The 24,481-nt window shown below is 46.7% G+C and overlaps 1 protein-coding gene across 6 annotated transcripts in view; it reads left to right on the forward strand.

Annotated features, from left to right (window-relative positions):
• The first annotated feature begins 11,900 nt into the window (after window positions 1-11,900).
• The window catches only part of SCUBE1 (signal peptide, CUB domain and EGF like domain containing 1), a 266,698-nt gene continuing 254,117 nt past the window's right edge, over window positions 11,901-24,481 (forward strand). For 3 of the 6 annotated variants that reach the window (XM_073567713.1, XM_073567717.1, XM_073567714.1), the window contains exons 1-2: window positions 11,902-12,083; window positions 15,254-15,376. In XM_073567713.1, the coding sequence (XP_073423814.1) occupies window positions 11,993-12,083; window positions 15,254-15,376 (214 nt within the window). In that variant the 5' untranslated portion in view covers window positions 11,902-11,992. Of the gene's footprint in view, window positions 12,084-15,253; window positions 15,377-24,481 lie in introns of all 6 variants that reach the window. The other 3 variants (XM_073567715.1, XM_073567716.1, XM_073567718.1) reach the window with 2 other exon arrangements.

Here is a 24,481-nt window from a genome sequence, read left to right on the forward strand (position 1 = left end):
GGCTGAGGGTGCCAATACTTTTGTCCAGCCCATTTTTGGAGTTTTGTGTGAAATGATCAATGTTTTGCTTTTTGCTTCATTCTCTTTTGTGTTTTTTCATTTAAGACAAATTAAATGAAGATAATAATACCAAAGAATTTGTTTGCAATCATTTTCAGGAAGAAACTGAATATTATCTGACAGAATTGCAGGGGTGTCAATACTTTTGGCCATGACTGTATAGTGTAACTGGTGTTACTGTAACTTAAAACTTGTGAAGTCTAGGAGCATTCAATGCCTTTGTATATTTTTTCTCATTTTCCTGGTTTGTGTAAGGCAAAGAACTCTTAATCATATTGATGACCTATCCATACAGGTGCTTCTCACACAATTAGAATATCATCAAAAAGTTAATTTATTTCAGTTCTTCAATACAAAAAGAGAATCTTATATAACATATAGAGCCATTACACACAGAGTGATCTAATTCACGTGTTTATTTCTGTTAATGTTGATTATTATGGCTTACAGCCAATGAAAACCCAAAAGTCATTATCTCAGTAAATTAGAATAATTAACAATAAACACCTGCAAAGGCTCCTAAGCGTTAAAAAGGTCCCTTAGTCTGATTCAGTAGCTCCACAATCATGGGGAAGACTGCTGACGTGACAGATGTCCAGAAGGCAGTCACTGACACTCTCCACAAGGAGGTGAAGCCACAAAAGGTCATTGCTAAAGAAGCTGGCTGTTCACAGAGTGCTGTATCCAAGCATATTAATGGAAAGTTGAGTGGAAGGAAAAAGTGTGGTAGAAAAAGGTGCACAAGCAACCGGGATAACCGCAGCCTGGAAAGGATTGTTAAGAAAAGGCCATTCGGGGGAGATTCACAAGGAATAGACTGCAGCTGGAGTCATTGCATCAAGAGCCACCACACACAGACGTATCCAGGACATGGGCTACAAGTGTCGCATTCCTTGTGTCAGCCACTCATGACCAATAGACAACGCCAGAAGCGTCTTACCTGGGGCAAGGAGAAAAAGAACGGAACTGTTGTCAGTGGTCCAAGGTGTTGTTTTCAGATGAAAGAAAATTTTGCATTTCATTTGGAAATCCAGGTCTCAGAGTCTGGAGGAAGAGTGTTGAGGCCACAATCCAAGCTGCTGGAGGTCTAGTGTGAAGTTTCCACAATCAGTGATGGCTTGGGGACCATGTCATCTGCTGGTGTAGGTCCACTGTGTTTTATCAAGACCAAAGTCAGCGCAGCTGTCTACCAGGACATTATAGAGCTCTTCATGCTTCCCTCTGCTGACAAGCTTTTTGGAGATGGAAATTTCATTCTCCAGCAGGACTTGGCCCCTGTCCACACTGCCAAAAGTACCAATACCTGGTTTACACACAACAGTATCACTGTGCTTGATTGTCCAGCAAAATCGCCTGCCCTTAACCCCATAGAGAATCTATGGAGTATTGTCAAGAGGAAGATGAGAGACACCAGACCCCACAATGCAGACGAGCTGAAGGCTGCTATCAAAGCGACCTGGGCTTCCATAACCCCTCAGCAGTGCCACAGATTGATCGCCTCCATGCCACGCCGCATTGATGCAGTAATTGATGCCAAAGGAGCCCCGACCAAGTACTGAGTGCATTTACTGAACATACATTTCAGTAAGCCAACTTTTCAGATTTTAAAATCATTTTTTCAAGCTGGTGTTATAAACTTTTAATTTACTGAGATAATGACTTTTGGGTTTTCATTGGCTGTAAGCCATAATCATCAACATTAACAGAAATAAACACGTGAAATAGATCACTCTGTGTGTAATGACTCGATAGAATAAAGGAGATTCACTTTTTGTATCGAAGAACTGAAATAAACTTTTTGATGATATCCTAAATTTGTGAGAAACACCTGTATTTGTAGCTGGTTACAACAGCCGGAGGTGCTCCAGTAAGCACTAAAGACTCTTATTATTAAGGGGATGAATACCTTGGAGACTGCAGTAGTCAGCAGAAGTGACATTTTGCACTGAATGTGGAGAAATGAATATCTGAATATCTAGGACAGTCCCAGCAAATTTTCTACGCCCACTTTGCTTCCAATGCCCTTACATTCAACCTAACCCCCCAACGTTTGCACCAAATATCAGGTATTATATAAGAAATTAATAGTGAGAGTAAAAAATGCAAAAACTTAGGGTCTGCGGGCCCAATTTAATATTGAATTTTTGCTTTATTGGGTGTTTTTCACCTGTTTTTTTCATTTGCGCCATATTCTTATTTTATTTTGTGACTTTTTTTAAAGTCTTTTTTTATATATGTTCACTTTATTTAGACCAAATATCAGATATTATGTAAGAAATGAATAGTGGAAAATGCAAAAAGTTAGGGTCCAGTACAATATTGAATATTGATTTATTGGGTCTAGTTTATGGTGTTTTTCATTTGCACTTTATTCTCCTTTTTATTTCGGGACTTTTTTTAAAATCTATTTTATGTGTTCCCTTTTTTTTTTATATGTTCTTCATTAAGGGTGAAGTGTTTGGGGTTCACAGATATTTTTGACTGATTCATCAATTGCGTCTTTCTACAAAAGTCACAGATTTTGGGCGCAATTGTCTTCCAGTCCGTACGTGGAATGACTTTATAGACACCTGTAATATTCACACAAACATTTTTAGAAAAAAATTAGTCCTTTTACCCTAAAAAGATGCCAGAAGGGTAAAAAAAAAGACAATTTTTGATTTTGCTCAAAATTCATTTCAGTTTATTTACCATAAAAAATTTAGATGACAAATTTGTTATAGAAAATTGGCAAAATTTAGTTGTCCAATTTTAATTTTCTGAAATTCCCAATTCGGGGCGCCTACGCCGTAGGATATGTTCTCGCACTTTCATTTCACAACCGCCTCTTTAGATGAACCGGTCAGTACAGATCTAAAGTAACCAGAAAGGAAAAGAGATAAAAAAAAAGGAAGGGGAAGGAGAAAGGGGGGCAAAGAATAGAAAAAAGTTTTCTCATAGTTGAATAAAAAAAACTTGGTTGGTTGCTCAGGGTGACCCGCTGCCGAGTTGGTCCTGCGCTGGATAGCGTCTCCTCAAAAGGCTTTTCTTTCCTTCAGTTTGAGAGTTACCATTTCTGTCAAGGAGGCAGCCACTGAATCAACAAGAAAGGAGCCGGGAAGACAATGCCATTGCCTTAACTCCTTCTTAGCTGCAGACAGAAGAAATCTTATGGCTTTGACCCTTGTCTATCCTGTCTTTTTTTGTGATTCCGGAAATAAAAAACATCTTTTGGAAAAAAATAAAATGAAAAGATTTGATGTTTTCATGACCCCTTTTTCAAATTTTTGGGGTCCCCTGAAGATAGGTTGATGTGGGTAGTCTTCATGATCAGTTGCCAGGATTTGTGAAATGAAGGACCATGGCCTCTAGAGCTTCAAGCCTTGCTGTCCTCAATTCCAGGTGTCCATGGACCAGACCTCAGCTCAGTGTGCCCCGTTAGATTTGTGAAATTCAACCCTGGGTCCTGTCATCCTGGGATTACCAGTATCGTTTTTTTTTTGTCTTGCAGAATCTAGGGGGTCTGACTACTTTGGCTCGTCTGGTCACCCTATCTGTTCCTACTTTCATATATGAAAAGGAAGGAAGGTGCCTACATCGTTTACGCAGAAAGATGCAATCAATACTGTCATCTGTACCTGTTTATTTACACCCTTTACAAAGTGAAACAAGGAAGAAGTACTATCTGTGCATACATTATGTACAAAAAGAGGTGGGGATATAGTACTAAATAATCTAGATTAAAATCTGATTGCAGGCACCACCTTTGATCAGCTTAATGTGGGCTGTGGCACAGGTCATTTTTTCACAGACATGATGCCATACTTTTGATTGTATTTGTGTCTGGTACTACAGCTAACTCCTATTTACTTGAGTGGGACTTAAGCATCAGTACCAGGCACAGCCACCACCAGGCAAGCGATGAGGCCCCTTCATTCAGCTTACTGGTGGGGGCGCCTTGAGTCAATCCTCCCGCCATTTAGATATTAATATGAGATAACTTGCATAGTTCACTGCAATTTTTATCTTCTTGCTTCAAGTTGGTCCTCAAGAATAATTGTTTGTCTTTAGAAGATCTTACATTTGTGGATCTCCTCTGATGTAGGGTCTCTACAATTATCTACAAGTCTATTTTCAGACATGTTTCACTTTAATGATGTGGTTTAGTGTCTTACAGATAGTGCAGCAAAACGCCCTGTTAGACAATGCGGACTCACTGGGTAAGGTGGATCATTTAAGCCCAAGGTCTGGGTGGGCACACGGACCACGGCATCGGAGCAGCAAGAAGGATGCATCCTGGAAGCTGCAGGCGGACACGTAGTAAAAGCAAACAAAAAAAGTCTTAATAAAGTCGTGGAATCCACAAGCGGACAGGAGATCTCCTGGAAGCCACAGGCGGACATGTAGCAGAAGCAAAATAAATGTCTTAATAAAGTCCTGGAAGAAGCAAACAGACAGGAGAAGTCCTGGAAGCCACAGACAGACACATAGCAAAGGTAAACTAAAGTCTTGGAATCCGCAAGCAGGCAGGAGATATCCTGGAAGATGCAGGTGGACACATAGCAAAAACAAATTAAAAGTCTTAATAAAGTCCTGGAAGAAGCAAATTGACAGGAGACGTCCTGGTAGCCGCAGATGGACACATTGCAAAGGCAAACTAAACTTCTTAAGAAAGTCCTGGAATTCGCAAGCGGACAGGAGACGTCCTGGAAGCCGCAGGCGGACATGAAGCAGGGTTACTGGAAGCCTGCAGACAAATAGGTGAAGTCCTGGAGATCAATGACAAGTAATGGGGTTACTGGAAGCTGCAGACAACTCATGGACTGGAAGCCACAGACAGCCAGGAGACTTCCTGAACTGAGGACAGAAACTGTGCACAGACAACTAAAAGAGTTACTAGCAAGTCTTAACACCAAGACACAGGTGTGTGTCTTGGGAGACCTTTTCTAGGTATAGGAAATACAACAAATGCGAGAATGCCGGCCTACTTGCAAAGCCCAAATCTACCGGACCGGGGTAAGAGCAGGATTCTGACGAAGACTTTCACACTATTCCCAACGAGGCACAGATTTTTTCACAGCTTGAATTAAATTATTTAGTAGCATAATTTAGTGAGTTGGACCTTCCTTAACATTCTTCAGTGCTCTAGTGTATTGCAGTGATGTTCCTGGGCAGATGGAAAAATTTAACATTGATCGCAATGTGAGAGAGTAGAGACTCTTTATTGATTCATGCATAAAAAAAAGTCTGAAAGTTGTGCTACTGCACAATGCCAGCAAGTATGCTTCAGTGCCTGTGTACTTGAAGGAAAACTATGAGAATTTAGACTTTATTCAAGAAATCTGTGAGGATCAAGGATGGTCAATATGCGGTGATCCGAAAGTTCTCTCTTTGCTCCTTAGGCAACAAGGAAGATACACAAAGTACCCATGCTTTTTGTGTGAGTGGGACAGCCAGGAATAGGACTCATCGCTGGAGCCAAAAAGTTGGCCAACGAGAACATCTTTGCAACCTGGACTCAAGAACACAGTTGTGGAAAGTTTAGTTGATCCCCCTAAATTTCTCCTGCCACCACTCCACATTAAGCTTGGACCGATGAAGGCGTTTGTGAAAGCTCTCCCGAAAGGACTTTTAAGTACCAAGTCTCAGGGACTGCCCAAAGCAAAGCTGAAGGAAGGCATATTTGTGGGTCAGGATATTTGAAAGCTCATGAAACTGTTGAGAGAAGGGCTTGGGATTCTTTTAAAGAAGTTGTGAAGAAATTTCTAGTTAATAGCAAAGATCGAAAATTTAAGTCCATCGTGGAGAACATGCTGAAACGTTTCAAAGCTTTGCGTTGGCTGATGAATTTGAAGATACATTTTTTACATTCCTATTTGGACTACCTTCCTGAAAACCTTAGTGCTGTTAGCGAAGAGGAAGGAGAAAGATTTTATTAGGATATCAAGGAGATGGAATGATAATGCCAAACTATATGGATGGGGGACTAATGCTGGATGCTTCATAGAGAAGATCCACAGACCTTCTATAACAGAAAAGGTATCAAGAGAAGCTTTGAAGAGAAAAAGAAAAGGCACCGGAATGTGTTTCCAATGAAGTTGCCGAATGAACGTTCAATCATTTTTTATATATAATACTGTGTACATTTTGGGCTACAATAAAGATTTATCTTGTTCATCTGGCTTATACGTAATTTCACGCGTGTTTTGCGTAAAATCCATACCTGATGGTTAAAAATAGAAGTGTTTTTTTTAAATCAGGGCATAAGAAAACATGAGAATCAGTCATTGGATTTGAAAAAATGTTCATAAACCCACATTTTGCAGACCTGTGTTATCTTGAGGTAGTTGTAAGGCACACAGGGTGTAAGTCATGGGTGAGGGGCTGTTGTTCTCCCACACCCTGGCACCCAATCCCACAGTGTCCCGATTCTCCTGTGCTATGCGTGTGGTTCGTATTACTCACGTTTTGGTCACAGGCCTCTGCTGTCTCCAGTTCTTCAACTTCAAAAAACCGCTGCACCCACATAAGGGGACATGAAATTAGTTTTAGAATAGATATTCAAGAGACCATCTTAACACCTTCTTCTTAAATAAATGTCATGATGTCTCTCAGGACTTTGATACAGGAAAGATGTATATCTTTGTACCGTGTTAGCCAGTAGATAGAAAAATATTCAGGATTGAGAGTCCTCAGTAGTTGATACCTAAAAGGTATCAACTACTGAGGACTCTCAATCCTGAATATTTCTCAGGACTTTGTCATTGACACCGTAAGGGACTATTTCATATTTGTGGCAGTGAACCTGCATAACTTCACAATCTTCTCTATAACCATTCACATTTTCCATGGTAATTAGCCTAGTCCAAGAAATATTTGAGATTCAGGAGATTCCTTTTGTAGGATGTCTTGTCTCTGTAGGGTTGGCATGTGTACCAAGCAAACTTGGGAATACGTCAGGACTTACTAGTCTCAATCTTCTCTACAACCATCACATTTTTCATGGTAATGAATTCAATCCAAAAACATATTTAAGATTCAGGAGATTCCTTTTGTAGGATGTCTTGTTTTTGTAGAGTTGGCATATGGACCAAGCAAACTTGGGAAGATGTCAGAACTTCCTAAGCCCGATCTTCTATTATTATTTAACAGCCTTCAACTTGATCTCAAGCCATGGCAACTTCATCGATGAACACTCTGTAGGAAGATCGATCTTATATAAGCCTAGATAGATCCAACAGGGTCTTCTCTGTCATTATCTTGATAGTAACAAACCATCAGGTTGCTGATCTTCCTCTTCGCCTTGTTCCTTCTATTCTTCCGACCGTGATGTCTTACTATAGTGATTGCTGTCTTTGTATGAGGAGTTCAAAGTAGGTAAGTCATATCTTGGTGATCCTTGCTTCGAGTGACATGTCTGGTTTGATTTGTTCCAAAATTGATTTGTTTGATCTTCTTGCCATCCATGGTATTGATAACATTCTTCTCCAGAACCACATTTTGAACGCATCAATTCTTCTTCTGTCTTGTTTCTTTATCATCCAGGTTTCACGTCCGAATGTTGCCACCGATCTTCTATATAACCTTAACAATTTTCATGGTAATAAGCCCGATCCCAAAAATATATATTTGAGATTCAGGAGATTTCTTTTGTAGGATGTCTTGTTTCTGTAGGGTTGGCATCTATACCAGGAGACATCAGAGATCACTAGGCTTGAGGGACCCATGTGTGAGCTAAAGCAATGTTATTTATGTTTACGGAATTTTGTGAAGTGGACTGATGGCCTACTTTGACTTTGTCAACAAGGGTTGACATACATTGAGCCAGCTACTTTTCCGCTATAAGTTTTAACATGAACTCCTGAAAAGATTTAGGAAATAATGATATAGAATGAATACACGATACTCAATAGTAAGAGTTTTTGGGCTTTGGATTTTCCAAAAGTTTATACTTACCACAATTTTGTGGTATCCTGTCCTAAACCCAACAGCCTCATAGAAACATGTGAGATTGTTGAGTTTGGGTCAGGCAACTGCACCCGGTCTAGAAATCGTGGTCAATATACAGACCGTGAATCTCAGAAGTATGAACCTGGCCTTACCCTTTACTGACCTACAGAAGAAGAGGGATGAGAATGGACAACCCAGGAATTTAACTCATCAGAGGTCAAAACAGGTTTCTTTTCTACTCTGGTTTATTCGCAGGACTCCTAAGATGGAGTAGAATATTTCTTTTTACATACTGGTTCTCATTAAAGAGATTTAGTGGTGTTTGGAGACCTGGGTCAGTACTGGTCACATTGGGTCAGTACTTGTCACTTTATGTCCAAATGGTCATCCTGGGTCAGTACTAGTCACACGAGGTCAGCATTGTTTATTCCAGGTCAGTACTGGTTATCCTAGGTCTGCAATGGCCACACTAGATCAGTACTGATCACACCAAGTCCGGGCTGGCCACTCTGAGTCTATACTGGTCACCCTGGGTCCGCACTGGTCACCCCGGGTCCGCACTGGTCACTCTGGGTCAGTGTTGGTCACCTCTGGTCTGCACTGGTCACCCTGGGTCAGTGTTGGTCACCCCGGGTCAGAACTGCTCACACTGGGTCTGCACTGGTCACACTAGGTCAGTACTGGTCACCCTGGATAAGTACTGGTCACACTAGGTCAGTACTGGTCACCCCGGGTCCGCACTGGTCACCCTAGGTCAGTACTGGTCACCCCGGGTCCGCACTGGTCACCACGGTTCTGAACTGGTCACCACGGGTCCGCACTGGTCACCCAGGTTCAGTACTGGTCACCCCGGGTCCGCACTGGTCACCCCGGGTCCGCACTGGTCACTGGTCGCCCTAGGTCAGTACTGGTCACCCCGGGTCTGCACTGGTCACCATTATTATTATTATTATGCATTTATATAGCGCCATTTATTCCATGGCGTTTTACATGTGAAAAGGGGAAATATAGACAAGTATAATAAACGTGTAAGACAAGGGACACAAGTACATAAGGAGAGGGGACCCTGCCAGTGAGGGCTCACAGTCTACAGGGATGGGTGAGGATACAGTAGGAGAGGGTAGCGCAGGTCGTGCGGTGGTTCAGTAGACCGAGGATCATTGCAGGCTGTAGACTTGTCGGAACAGGTGGGTCTTCAGGTTCTTCTTGAAGGTTTCCGTTGATGGTGAGAGTCTTATGTGTTGCGGCAGAGAGTTCCAGAGTATGGGGGAAGCATGGGAAAAGTCTTGTATGCGGTTGTGGGAAGAGATAAGGGGGGAGTAGACCATGGGTCAGTGTTGGTCACCCTGGGTCAGTACTGCTCACACCGGGTCTGCACTGGTCACACTAGGTCAGTACTGGTCACTCTGGATCAGTACTAGTCACACCGGGTTCGCACTGGTCACACTAGGTCAGTACTGGTCACCCCGGGTCCGCACTGGTCACCCTGGATCAATCCTGGTCACCCTGGGGTCCGCACTGGTCACCCCGGGTCAGTACTGGTCACACTGGATTAGTACTGGTCACCCCGGGTCCGCATTGGTCACCTTGGATCAGTACTGGTCACCCCGGGTCTGCACTGGTCACCCTGGATTAGTACTGGTCACCCCGGGTCCGCACTGGTCACCCTGGATCAGTACTGGTCACCCCGGGTCCGCACTGGTCACCTTAGGTCAGTACTCATCACTCCGGGTCCACACTGGTCACCTTGTGTCAGTACTCATCACCCCGGGTCCGCACTGGTCACCCTGGATCAGTACTTGTCATCCCGAGTCTGCACTGGTCACCTTGGGTCAGTACTGGTCACCTTGGATCAGTACTCGTCACTCCGGGTCCACACTGGACACCTTAGGTCAGTACTCCTCACTCCGGGTCCACACTGGTCACCTTGTGTCAGTACTCATCACCCTGGGTCCGCACTGGGCACCCTGGATCAGTACTCGTCACCCCAGGTCCGCACTGGTCACCTTGGGACAGTACTGGTCACCTTGGATCAGTACTTGTCACTCCGGGTCCGCACTGGTCACCTTAGGTCAGTACTCATCACTCCGGGTCTACACTGGTCATCTTGTGTCAGTACTCATCACCCCGGGTCCGCACTGGTCACCTTGGGTCAGTACTCGTCACCCCGGGTCCGCACTGGTCACCCTGGATCAGTACTTGTCACACCGGGTCCGCACTGGTCACCTTGGGTCAGTACTGGTCACCTTGGATCAGTACTCATCACTCCGAGTCCACACTGGTCACCTTGTGTCAGTACTCATCACCCCGGGTCCGCACTGGTCATCCTGGATCAGTACTCGTCACCCTGGGTCTGCACTGGTCACCTTGGGTCAGTACTCGTCACCCCGGGTTCGCACTGGTCACACTAGGTCAGTACTGGTCACCCCGGGTCCACACTGGTCACCCTGGATCAATCCTGGTCACCCCGGGTCCACACTGGTCACCCCGGGTCCGCACTGGTCACACTGGATTAGTACTGGTCACCCCGGATCCGCCTTGGTGACCTTGGATCAGTACTGGTCACCCCGGGTCTGCACTGGTCACCCTGGATTAGTACTGGTCACCCCGGGTCCGCACTGGTCACCCTGGATCAGTACTGGTCACCCCGGGTCGGCATTGGTCACCCCGGGTCCACACTGGTCACCTTAGGTCAGTACTGGTCACCTTGGATCAGTACTCGTCACTCCGGGTCCGCACTGGTCACATTAGGTCAGTACTCATCACTCAGGGTCAACACTGGTCACCTTGTGTCAGTACTCATCACCCCGGGTCCGCACTGGTCACCCTGGATCAGTACTCGTCACCCCGAGACCGCACTGGTCACCTTGGGTCAGTACTGGTCACCTTGGATCAGTACTCGTCACTCCGGGTCCGCACTGGACACCTTAGGTCAGTACTCGTCACTCCGGGTCCGCACTGGACACCTTAGGTCAGTACTCGTCGTCACTCCGGGTCCACACTGGTCACCCTGGATCAGTACTCGTCACCCCGGGTCCGCACTGGTCACCTTGGGTCAGTACTGGTCACCTTGGATCAGTACTCGTCACCCCGGGTCTGCACTGGTCACCTTGGGTCAGTACTTGTCACCCCGGGTCCGCACTGGTCACCCTGGATCAGTACTCGTCACCTTGGGTCAGTACTGGTCACCTTGGGTCAGTACTGGTCACCTTGGGTCAGTACTGGTCACCTTGGATCAGTACTCGTCACTCCGGGTCCGCACTGGACACCTTAGGTCAGTACTCGTCATCCGGGTCCACACTGGTCACCTTGTGTCAGTACTTATCACCCCGGGTCCGCACTGGTCACCCTGGATCAGTACTCGTCACCCCGGGTCCGCACTGGTCACCTTGGGTCAGTACTGGTCACCTTGGATCAGTACTTGTCACTCCGGGTCCACACTGGTCACCTTGGGTCAGTACTCGTCACCTCGAATCAGTACTCGTCACCCCGGGTCTGCACTGGTCACCTTGGGTCAGTACTCGTCACCCCGGGTCTGCACTGGTCACCTTGTGTCAGTACTCGTCACCCCGGGTCCACACTGGTCACCTTGGGTCAGTACTCGTCACCCCGGGTCCACACTGGTCACCTTGGGTCAGTACTCGTCACTCCGGGTCCGCACTGGACACCTTAGGTAAGTTCTCATCACTCCGGGTCCACACTGGTCACCTTGTGTCAGTACTCATCACCCGGGTCCGCACCGCTCAGTGAATATTAACCATCTCACTTCTCTGAAGCAGCAGCGATTAAATAAGAAGACTCCCGGTCAGAAGAGGCGTGGTTTACTCCAGCCCCTCCCTTCTTTACCACCGATTGGCTGCTTCCCTTTTCTCTCCGCCCTTTCCTTGTGCGCCTTAGCCAATCGGCGAGCGGCTGTCACTCAGTCGCTCCGTGCAGCCTGTAGCCTGGCAGTGCCGAGCGTGGCTCTTCCCTGGTAACATCAGCTGGTGCCGGCTCCGGGATCATGGGGGCTGCGGGCTGCACATGGTGGTACCTCTGCCTGCTGGTCACTATTGTTCACCGGGACAGCTTCACCGGAGGCAGCGGAGCCCCAGGTAGGAGCCGCCGGAGAGTTTCCCCAGTGTTGGGGGTTTCCCCTTAAACTTTCTCCTCCTAGTTCTGGGTGTCCTATACAGGACTGTGCCGGCTGCTGTGCCCTTCTGCAAACTTTCTCCCCCTGATCTCCCCCTCTCTACTGCTTATTCTCCCTCCTGGCAATTTTTTCATTTGCAATTCCCTTTAAATCCACTGTCAGGATACAGCTGTTGACGTCCCCTTTAAATTTTTAATTTTTTTCTAGATGAGCTGATATAAGGACTGTTTCCTAATTCTGGACCCCTCCTTTAATCCCCCCCCTTTATTGCTGTATTTACTGGGTGCATTTAATTCCATAACACCTGCGATGTCCAAAACAAGTATCCCCCCCCCCCAACACCACATTGCCCCCCCCCTTTTCCTGCAATCTGCTAATTGTAATTGGTCTTAAAGGAAAAGATTGGATCATAATTATATTGACTTTAGCAGCTGGAGGAGACTGGCGGGGGGGGGGGGGGGGGCGACACATCAGGCTTATTTATGTAGGGGGGGGGGGATCGGCTGTGATCTCCCTGAGCCCCAGATGTGGAGACGGCGCTAAATTGTCAAAGAATCAATTAAATCTGAATTTCCAGGAAGATGGATACAAGTATTGACATAAGAGGCATCAATCAGCCGCCTCAGGGGTACGTGGGGGGCTTTGTCACTCAGAGGCGGGGAGGGGGGGGACTCTGCAAGTCACTGGGGTCTGTCTGTCAAGATGTAGCAGAGCTGAGCCGGCTTCCAGCGCTCTTTATCCTCTCTAGAATGGAGCAGAGCTGAATCTCATATTCCTGTATTCGCTTTTCTGGACCTGATATCCTCCGGACACTCCAATCCACCGATTGTCTATCTGGATGTAGCAGAGCTGACGATGATGTGATTCAAATGTCAAAAAAATCTATGGTTTGCGTCGACTTTTAACGATAGTACAAGGGAACGTTTTTGTATGACAAACTCAACTTTGCTTTTTCTAGGTTGATAGATAACCATAAGGATGTATCCGAGGTCTAGATATCCCGCTCGCTGTCATCTTTCTGTTGATCGTCTATCTATCTAGACTTTGTCTTGAGTTCCGCAGATTGCGGTCAGCTGTCTGTCTATCTCCTATTTATCTGTCTAAAAGCAGAAAAGTTGAATTAGTCGTTCAGTGGTTTCCTTTGTGCACCGTACAATAAAATCCTATGCAGGTTCTGACACATGACTACATCAACTCTGCTACATCTAGATAGATGACCATAAGAATCTACCTATCTAGATGTAGCAGACTTGACAAGACTTCAGTCGCTCTCTCTGTTTTGCTCACTCTCTCTGTTTTGCTCGCTCTCTCTGTTTCGCTCTTGCTCTCTCTGTGGCTCTGTGTTTTGCTCTCACTTTCTGTGTCTCTGTCTCACTCTCTCTGTCTCCGTGTTTCGCTCTCGCTCTGTGTCCCTGCGTTCCTGCGTTTTGCTCTCGCTCTGTGTCCCTGCGTTTTGCTCTCGCTCTGTGTCCCTGCGTTTTGCTCTCGCTCTCTGTGTCCCTGCGTTTTGCTCTCGCTCTCTGTGTCCCTGCGTTTTGCTCTCGCTCTCTGTGTCCCTGCGTTTTGCTCTCGCTCTCTGTGTCCCTGCGTTTTGCTCTCGCTCTCTGTGTCCCTGCGTTTTGCTCTCGCTCTCTGTGTCCCTGCGTTTTGCTCTCGCTCTCTGTGTCCCTGCGTTTTGCTCTCGCTCTCTGTGTCCCTGCGTTTTGCTCTCGCTCTCTGTGTCCCTGCGTTTTGCTCTCGCTCTCTCTGTGTCCCTGCGTTTTGCTCTCGCTCTCTCTGTGTCCCTGCGTTTTGCTCTCGCTCTCTCTGTGTCCCTGCGTTTTGCTCTCGCTCTCTCTGTGTCCCTGCGTTTTGCTCTCGCTCTCTCTGTGTCCCTGCGTTTTGCTCTCGCTCTCTCTGTGTCCCTGCGTTTTGCGCGCTCTCGCTCTCTCTGTGTCCCTGCGTTTTGCGCGCTCTCGCTCTCTCTGTGTCCCTGCGTTTTGCGCGCTCTCGCTCTCTCTGTGTCCCTGCGTTTCGCTCTCGCTCTGTGTTTCGCTCTCTGTGTGTGGCTTTCACTCTGTGTCTCTTTATCTAGGGGTGGACAGAGACATGAGCCCTTTACAGTCCTATAGCTCATAATAATGCTCCCTTTAGAGTTGGTAGTGGCTGCCTTATCACTTGGGCTCCTGTGTAACTGCACTGATTGCACCAATGGCAGGTCTGTCTGTCAAGTTATCTATCTATCTATTTCCTATCTATCTCTTATCTATCTATTTATCTATTATCCATCCATCAGTCACAGAGCTGATTTATATTATGGTTATTCATCTACTTACATATAGCAGAGCTGAGTTTGTAAATTAAGGCCGGTGTCAGGCGAGTGTATGAAATCTCGTCCGATTTTAGTCCGTTTCTCTGTATTTTACATCGATCTGACGTCTTTTTTTTATTTTTTATACATCAACATCTTAGAATCTGCCTGATGGGATACAGTAAAAATCGGATGGAATTTTTTTTCTTATGCGCGCTCGTAGAATTGAATGGGTGAGTATGAGACTGAAAGGGAATAGGGCGCGCCGCGATCGTTTTCGCACGGACGCGTACATCGTCACACGCGTATAGCAGAGCTGATATTGTTATCTGTTCTTTTTTTCTTTTCTTTTTCACTTTTGATGTTGTATGCATCACGTCCTGATAAGTGATCAAACGTTGCGATCCAGCGCCGTAAGTGATGCCAAACTCTGCGCCGGTGTAGCAGAGTTGGGTTTGTTTGCTACCTCCGAGCCAATTTTCTAGTTCCGCGTCGCCCCCCGTTTTGCTGGCCAACCTCCCGCAAATGATAACCATGACCGTCACAAACTCGGCTCTGCTACATCTGTCTGTATATTGGCTATTTGATTGCTTCCGTGGGCTGTGTTTGTCGTGTCGTCCTGTAATTGTCTGCAGACGGGCCAATCTCGCCATTTCCTTTAATCATCTAATGATATTTTTCTACGTGTGGCTACGACAAGACCCCTTTATTTCACCTGTGCCCCGCTTGCTGTCATCTGTTTTTTATCTGGGAGAGAAGGGGAAAAAAAAAAAAGTGACCCCCCCTCCCCTCCCCATTGATTCCAGTTTTCCCATCACTAATTAACCCCTTCTTCATTGCAGACAGTGACGAGTGTGCAGAGGGCACGGACGATTGCCACATTGACGCCATCTGCCAGAATACCCCGAAATCCTACAAATGTATTTGCAAGCCTGGGTACAAGGGCGAGGGGAAACAATGTGAAGGTAGGAAGAAGAAGTATTTGGCCGGGGTTCCTATTTGTTTGCACTGTTAAATCTTCGTAAATAGCTGAATTCCTGAACCGATTAATGCAGATTTACAGCTGCTTGCCCTCCAGTCCTGGTGTTTATTGGCTGAGGGTCCCTGCTGTGTCTGATAATTGTTCTAAAGTACAGATACTTCTTGTAGGAGTCACCCATTCATACACGCCAAATCCTGGAGAGAGAAAAAAAAACGTGCACAATGGAGCCACCTTAAAAATTATACCACCTTTAAATAAAAAATATATATATAAAAAAAACCTTTAAAATGATACAAATATATATTACTATATACTTAAGATATTATACTGCCTTAAAAAATATTTTCCTACCCTAAAACATATATTACCGCTTCTTTAAAAATGTATGCCGTCTTTCAGGACATAGTACGCTTTAAAAAAAATAAAAAAAAATATGTAGATAGATCTATATCACCAAAAAAAAAGCAAAAAAAAAAACAGTGATACTGCCTAACAAGATATAGTACTGACTTCCAGACTACAGTACTGCCTTAAAAAATTACGCTAACTTCCAGAATATATTATCTCCTTACAAGATATAGTACTGCTTTAAAAGAAAGGGTATACCACCTTAAAAAAAATTGCACTACTTTACAAAATGTATTACTGTCATAGAAGATAAAGCGCCTTAAAAAAGTGACACAGTATTACAAGGCCTAGTGCCGCCGCCGTTAGAGGACTCAGTACCGACCTTAGAGGTCCCAGTGCCGACCTCAGAGGTCCCAGTGCCGACCTCAGAGGTCCCAGTGCCGACCTCAGAGGCCCCAGTGCCGACCTCAGAGGTCCCAGTGCCGACCTCAGAGGTCCCAGTGCCGACCTCAGAGGCCCCAGTGCCGACCTCAGAGGCCCCAGTGCCGACCTCAGAGGCCCCAGTGCCGACCTCAGAGGCCCCAGTGCCGACCTCAGAGGCCCCAGTGCCGACCTCAGAGGCCCCAGTACCGACCTCAGAGGCCCCAGTACCGACCTCAGAGGCCCCAGTACCGACCTCAGAGGCCCCAGTACCGACCTCAGAGGCCCCAGTACCGACCTTAAAGGTCCCAGTGCTGACCTCAGAGGCCCCAGTACCGACCTCAGAGGCCCCAGTGCCGCCGTTAGAGGAATCAGTACCGACCTTATTGGCCCCAGTACCGACCTCAGAGGCCCCAGTGCCGCCGTTAGAGGACTCAGTACCGACCTCAGAGGCCCCAGTACCGACCTCAGAGGCCCCAGTACCGACCTCAGAGGCCCCAGTACCGACCTCAGAGGCCCCAGTACCGACCTCAGAGGCCCCAGTACCGACCTCAGAGGCCCCAGTACCGACCTCAGAGGCCCCAGTACCGACCTCAGAGGCCCCAGTGCCGACCTCAGAGGCCCCAGTACCGACCTCAGAGGCCCCAGTGCCGACCTCAGAGGCCCCAGTGCCGCTGTTAGAGGACTCAGTACCAACCTCAGAGACCCCAGTGCCGCCGTTAGAGGAATCAGTACCGACCTTAGAGGCCCCAGTACCGACCTCAGAGGCCCCAGTGCCGCCGTTAGAGGACTCGGTACTGACCTTAGAGGCCCCAGTGCCGCCGTTAGGGGACCCAGTGCCGACCTTAGAGGACCCAGTCCCGCCTTTAAAATGGTAATTTAAAAAAAAAAACCCACCACCTAAACAAAATTATACAACCTAAAAAATATAATATTGTCCCCCTAGACACATACTGTCTTAAAAGAAATTGATACCACCTTAAAAATCTTAGTCAATGTCACATATAAAGGGAGCGCAGCCAATTCCTCCTCCTTTATATTAGACACTTGCGACAGAGGAGAAGCTTTTACTCGTGCAGATGAGCAGGATGTATTACATTGAAAGACGGTACGGTGGACAACAAGCATTTCCTTACTGTTCTGTTTGCTTCCATCAGGAGCAGTTTTTACAAATTTCCAGGGGTAACTACACCTTTTTTTTTTATCCCACAAAATATTCTATAAAACCTCATAAACATCCCTTTTAAAGGGGAATTTTCACCCAAAATGTAAAAATTACCCATGTATTAGTAAATTAGAAGTCAAAGCAGTGGTCAAAATTTGACGATTAGATTTTGTTTGCCGACAGAGAAATTAGTATTTTTTAAATTCACATGTGGCGGCCATTTTAGTGAAAGGAGAAACAGGAAGTGCAGCCATATTGTCGGTCAGCCTTGAGTTAGTATTTTGGTAATTTGTCATTTTGTTTTTTTGTTTTTTTCTTTAAAACATACTGATCGATTTTAAAGCATTCTGAGGAGCTAATTTCTTGCTGACGACCAATATGGCTGCACTTCCTGTTTCTACTTTCTCTAAAATGGCCGCCGCAGCTGAATTGAAAAAAGCAAATAAAATTTACTGTACAAACTTTTAATTTACTTTATAGGTGGCTGGTTTTATTTTTGTTTTGTTCCTTTTTTACGTTTTGGTTGGAAATACTCTTTAAATATGTTGTGGTGAATTATTGAGATGTGACTCTTTAGGGGGCTATGAGTACAGATGGAGCAGGATTTACTATAGATTATAGAGGACCTGTAAGAACTTTGGAATTTGTGGCCCAGCGGCTTCAAGTAGCCAGGGCTGTGCAGTCGCTAAGCCAAACCTTCGACTCCTCAATTTCCATGACACCGACTCCACCAAAATGGACTCCGACTCCACGGTCCTGCAAAATAGCACCTCCCCTTGTGTCAGAAGATCTATAGAAAAATGTCGTTGGGTATGTCCCGCCCCATGGGTCCCGCTAATCCACATGGGAACACCCACTTTTGAGTTGGGTATATGTATCCGTGCACATTTTCTCGTATTGTTTCTGACACTCCATGACGTCCTGGCCAAATTCAGGACCATAAACGCTATAGGGCCCAAAATTTCATGTGCCAGATATAAACAGCAGTTTATGGCGATGAAAACAGGGGAAAACAGAAAAGTTTGGTGACAATAAATAAGGGCTTCATTATTGGTGCACAGGCCCGGAGATCCCCTACTAATTATACAAAACCACCTCCTCTCCAAGAGGTGAACCGCTCACTCGACAGGAAGGCACAGAGACAGTAAATGTGTCCTCCTGTGGTGTGAGCTGCGCACCTCTCAGCAAAGGGTGGGCTGTCGCTGGTCAACAGACTGGCTAGGCCACTCCAGGACCTCAAAGTGCTTCTTACGGAGCCACTCTTTAGTTGCTGTGTGTTTTGGGTCATTGTCATGCTTGAAGACCCAGCCACGGCCCATCTTCAATTCCCTTACTCAGGGATGGAGGCTGTTGGCCAAAATCTTGTGATACATGACCTGATCCTTTCTCTCTTCAATACGGTGCAGTCGTCCCCTCCTATCCCCTTTGCAAAAAAGCACCACCAAAGTATGATGTTTCCTCCACCGTGCTTCACGGTTGGGATGTTGTTTTTCGGGTTGTACTCATCCTTCTTCTTCCTCCAAATACAGCTAGTGGAGTTAATGCCAAAAAGTTCCATTTTGGTTTCATCTGACTACATGACCTTCTCCCATCCCTCCTCTGAGTCATGCAGATGGTCTTTCACGAACTTCAAACAGGCCTGGACATATGTTGACATGAGCAGGGGGACCTTGGCTGCCTTGCAAGATAGTAACACACTATGCCGTCATGGATTACTAACGGTAATGCTTGAGACTGTGGTCCCAGCTCTCTTTAGGTCATTGACCAGGTCCTCCTGTGTAGTTCTGGGCAGATTCCTGACCTTACTCAGAATCATCCTTGCCCCACAAGGTAAGATCCCCTGACCGAGGAAGATTGACAGTCATCTTGTGTTTTTTCCATTTTCTAATAATTGTGCAGACAGTTGTTGCCCTCTCGCCACGCTACTTGACGATTGTCCTGTAGCCCATCCCAGCCTTGTGTAGGTCTATAATTTTGTCCCTGGTGTCCTTAGACAACTCTTTGGTCTTGGCTATGATGGAGAGGTTGGAGTGTGATTGTGTGTGGACAGGTGCCTTTTATACAGGCAACGAGGTCAAACGGATGCAATTAATACAGGTAATGAGTGCAGAGTTGGAGGCTTCTTAAAGAAAAAATAACAGGTCTGTGAGATCCAGAATTCTTGCTGGTTGGTCGGTGATCATTTACTTTAATTGCATTTTATTGCATGAAATATTCCGCACCTATCAGACATAAATGACATATGCTGTGGATTTGCCATAAATGTCTGAATTGGGAATAGCCCTTGTTTTTATTTACCGGGAATCGTCTTTTGTGTATTTTTTTTTTTTTCTTAGGACGTTTTTTGACGATTTTGGCTGCTGGCTGTCTTTTGGATGGGACCCCCCCCTCCCTTCCCGGTGTTCTTGATTTCTTTTATTGCTGTAGTTTTTCCTTTTTTATTTATTTATTTTTAACTCCTTTTAATATTGAAGAAACTGCTAACGTTTTTTTTTTTTTTCCAAGACATCCGGGCATTCGTACACAGCGCCTTCGAAGCAAAAAATGCCGGAAGAATGGACATGTCTCTTTTATTTTAACTGTGGCCCTAAGAACTAACAGGCCAGTAATTGCTACCTACCTGTTGTGCCTTGTGCTGATCTCTGCCGCCACAGAGTGGTCACCAACCACTCCTGCCGGCGATTCAGCTGCTTCCACTGTCGTCACGTCGACAGAGTAGCCACTCTGCTCAGTGGCTGCCGACATAATGCTGATTGACAGCTGGCTCCCCACTGCCTAACCGCGGGGAGCCAACGGTCAATCAGCATTATGTCAGCAGTCACGCCCGGTTGACAGAGCAGCCCAGAAGAAGAGCTGCTCGGTTGACATGGAGCACCTGAATCGCCAGCATGAGCAGTCAATGACCGCTGTGTGCCGGCGCAGGGTACCACAGGCAGGTAGTAGCCAACTACCTGCCTACCAGTTTTAAGGCCATATTGGGGGAAAAAAGGGCTAGACAATCTCTTTAAAAGATGTTAAAAGGTTTGATCATGTGCACAGAGAGTAATTTTTACATAGAAATGCTCGTTTTTTCTGTCGACTTCTGTGGCGGAATATGCTTGAAAAAGACATTAATTTCTGCATCTTTTTAAATACGCCTTGATATTAAATTTTGCAGAACTTTGCATTATATTATGACCACGTTTTAGGCTATTAATCCCTTTTTACGCATAATTTATAATTTCTGATAATTGGCCTTGCTCTTAGAAACCAACCACATCTGGAAAGAAGTGGCCCATAGCAACCAATCAGGATGCGGCTTTCATTTTCTCAAGTATAGGGCAAATTTTTAGATCCGTGTATCTTTATTGATATGTGGTGAAAGTGAACAACAACATCTGATTGGCTGCTGGGTGAAAAATGGCGCTGCTTTTTATTCTCTCTGTTGGTTTTTCTAAGCGTCTCCCCGGTTGGGGTAACAATCCGTTAATTGTGAGTTATTTTTACCTGTCTGGGTCCGGCTGTGGCTTATGGGCCTATTTGTTAAGTACTTGTAATGAATAACATTACTTAGCTGAGATGACTGCAGAGGTATTTTGCATGGAGACGGCGAGGAATTTGACGTCTAGGTTTTCCTGAGCGGCTGGTATGTGCCGGACTTCGCTTAATGACATTGATTAATTTGATTTTTTTTTTCTTTTTCAAGGCAATGCTATAACTTCCTTGTGACATTATTGGAATGGACGTGTATTCCTTCTTCTGTAGCTTCCACTGTGTATCCCATGAGTGGTACGTCGCCTTATACTGAGTCTTCTGTAGCACGTCGCCATATGCTCGGTCTTCCGTTCGCCCTCATCTCCCCCGGAACGGTGCCTGTCCGTCCGCCGTAGTCTCCCCCCCCGAGTGGCACCTGTCCTTCCACCCTCGTCTTCCCACTGAGCGGTGCCTGTCCGTCCGCCCTCGTCTCCCCCCCCCCCCCCCCCCGAGTGGCACCTGTCCGTCCAGCCTCGTCTTCCCACTGAGCGGTGCCTGTCCGTCCGCCCTCGTCTTCCCACTGAGCGGCGCCTGTCCGTCCGCCCTCGTCTTCCCACTGAGCGGTGCCTGTCCGTCTGCCCTCGTCTTCCCCCTGAGCGACGCCTGTCTGCCCGCCCTCGTCTTCCCACTGAGCGGCGCCTGTCCGTCCGCCCTCATCTCCCCTCCCCCGAGCGGCGCCTGTCCGTCCACCCTTGTCTTCCCCTTCCCCTGAGCGGCGCCTCTCTGTCCGCCTTCGTCTCCACCCCCCCGAGCAGCGCCTCTCTGTCCGCCCTCGTCTCCCCCCCCCCCCGAGCCGCGCCCCTCTGTCCGCCCTCGTCTCCCCCCCCCCCGAGTGGCGCCTCTCTGTCAGCCCTCGTCTCCCCCCCCCCCCCCCGAGTGGCACCTCTCTGTCAGCCCTCGTCTCCCCCCCGAGCGGCACCTCTCTGTCCGCCCTCGTCTCCCCCCCACCCCCCAAGCGGCGCCTCTCTGTCCGCTCTCGTCCCCCCCCCCTCCGAGCGGCGCCTCTCTGTCAGCCCTCATCTCCTCGTCTCCCCCCCTGAGTGGCGCCTCTCTGTCAGCCCTCGTCTCCCCCCCGAGCGTCGCCTCTCTGTCCGCCCTCGTCTCTTCCCCCCCCCTCGAGCGGCGCCTCTCTGTCCGCCCTCGTCTACCCCCCCCGAGCGGCGCCTCTCTGTCCGCCCTCGTCTACCCCCCCCCGAGCGGCGCCTCTGTGTCCGCCCTCGTCTCCCCCCCCCGAGCAGCGCCTCTCCGTCCGCCCTCGCCTCTCCATTTGCCCTCGGTGGCGGTGGCCAACCTGCTCTGTGGTATGTTGTTAATCAGCCATTGGGATTATTTTTTTTCCAGTTGGATTACCAGAAACCATTACTGGACTACAAGTTTTACCCTGTCCTGTGAATATGTGTATCTCTTAATCTATGTATAATCTTTCAGCCCATTTCCATGTATCTTGCGGCGGGGTCCATATTCACGGCTTCGTACAAATGAATACTGAGTGAACGATGTCTGCAGAAAACCTTTAGCTGAACACATTCATCTCCATCTATTTAATGCCGTCCACATCAAAGGGGTCCACAGGCCTTAAAATGTTTGCTTCTGACCCCCAGCTACTGCTCTCTTCTTATCCTCTCAATATATCTGTGTCTCCCCTTTTAATCCTGGCCATACCACCCCCCGAATGCCTGGTTTAGCTCAATCTAGAATCAGATCGAAAAATCAAAACCTTGACCAAAAAGATTTCTGCAGAGCAAGATGCAAATATCTGAATTGACAGAGCGCAAATTTTCAGAACAGATGTCAAATCTACTTGGCTATTGGCCAGTGAAAAATGGGTTTGGGTGAAAAATTTGTTCTCTTTTTAGCTCCTTAATAAATTGCATCATCCTTGATCACTTTCAAGAAGGTTCCTAAGACATAGACTCCTATTAATTAGCTATGAGAGAACCTAACATCAAGTGCTCAATTTCCCTGCAGCTCCCCCACAGGTAAAATGAATTATTGAAACAGTTCCAATGAAAACAATAGGCCATGGAGCATGTTCTTTTACTGCATGGCCCAAAAAAAACAAGATCACAAGCTATGATTGGCACACGATACATGGAAATGAGGCATTACGTGTTTTGTCCCAACCGGAGCACTTAATGAAATTCTGCCTTATGAGGTTATTTCTATCCTTAGCGCCTCTTCTTTTGAGTGATAGTGTCTGGGATGTTAGGTGGAGGACAGAAAAAATTCTATCGCCTGTGTAGTTCGCTGCTTTTCTTGCTTCACATTAAGGGTACAGGCTTCAACGTTCTACTGCGCGGGCACCGCCCAGCCACGCTGTGCCCACGGACATTTCAAGGGTCTTCCTTACCCTTCCGTGATCTACGCTGGCACTAGTTTTCCTGACCATGGCCTGACGTTACAAACACTGAGCTACATACATAGAGAAGGAGATGCTAAGGATGGAAGTGACCTCAGGAGGAAGGGTTTCATTAAGTGCTGTGGGTGGTACAAAGCACTTAGCACCTTATTTACATATTGCATTAAACTAGGATTTTCCCAGGCTAGCGCATTTAATGGTACCAATTCGTTTATCTTTTACTGACCTACATGCTCATATAAACAGTTTAGAGGGTTGATCTTGCTGACCGGTTCCTCGTAAAGGGTCTTCTAGGAGCTACTTCGATTAGGAGACACTAGCAGGATATTTCCCTTGCCTTTTTAGATAAGATGCATTTTTTTTTTCCCTTAAATCAATTTTAATAAGAATCAATATCAGAATAAAGAGCAGATGTAAATATCTTCACACCCCATATTTTTGGACTAGGTATCCAGTGTCAGACTGAAGAACATTGGGCCCACCGGAGGATTTGATTCTGAGGGCCCACCTTTCTCCTCCACTGATGAGCCCCATAGCAACTGCAAGGTTTGCACTATGAACTCTTCTGAAGGAGAAGCCACGGCCCACCGGAGGATTCTCTGGTTCTCTGGTGGGCCAGTCCAACCCTGTAGGTATCTATTACAATAGGGGTCTGGTCTGGGATCAGTGGTCTGATATTAATAATGGGTATCGGTATTTTTATAGCCATGAGGACCACTTCAATCTATGCAGCCAACAGCTATGCAAATATCCCCCTGTGAATGGCTGGCCTTGGGTTGACCTGTCCGGTGTTGGTAAGTTAATTTTTGGGTAATTTATTTCACTACCCAATCCCCCTAATCTGAGCTTTTTTAGTATTACATGCTCTTAGATCCTCCTGACCTCCACGACCGGTCACGTGACCCTCCGAGACACAACAATGGACCATCACATGACCGCGACCGCAAACATGGGGATTGTGGAATTTTGGTGTGGAGCCGGCGGCTGTCACCCTTACGTACTTTTCCGTTTGTTTAGGTGTGAAGTCTGGTAGGAGAGAGTCATTTTCTACGCAAACGGGGAAAGTTCACATTTTATTCGGAGTAATTAATCAGACTTTACATGGGGCTTGGCCTCTACTTAAGCTCTTCGACCTTAATGTTTTTTTTTTTTTCTACAAGGTTTTAATGCCTGGGCAATTAGTAACTTCTCCCATAGCAACTGAAAGCTTCCGTGGTCAATGATTAATTCATCATTTTTCCTGTAATGCTGCCGCAGCACGTTCCTTGGGGCACGGAAGATGG

Source organism: Dendrobates tinctorius, unplaced genomic scaffold, assembly GCF_039654945.1.
Source record: "Dendrobates tinctorius isolate UK_male_01 unplaced genomic scaffold, ASM3965494v1 ptg000020l, whole genome shotgun sequence".
Classification (NCBI taxonomy): Eukaryota; Metazoa; Chordata; class Amphibia; order Anura; family Dendrobatidae; genus Dendrobates; species Dendrobates tinctorius.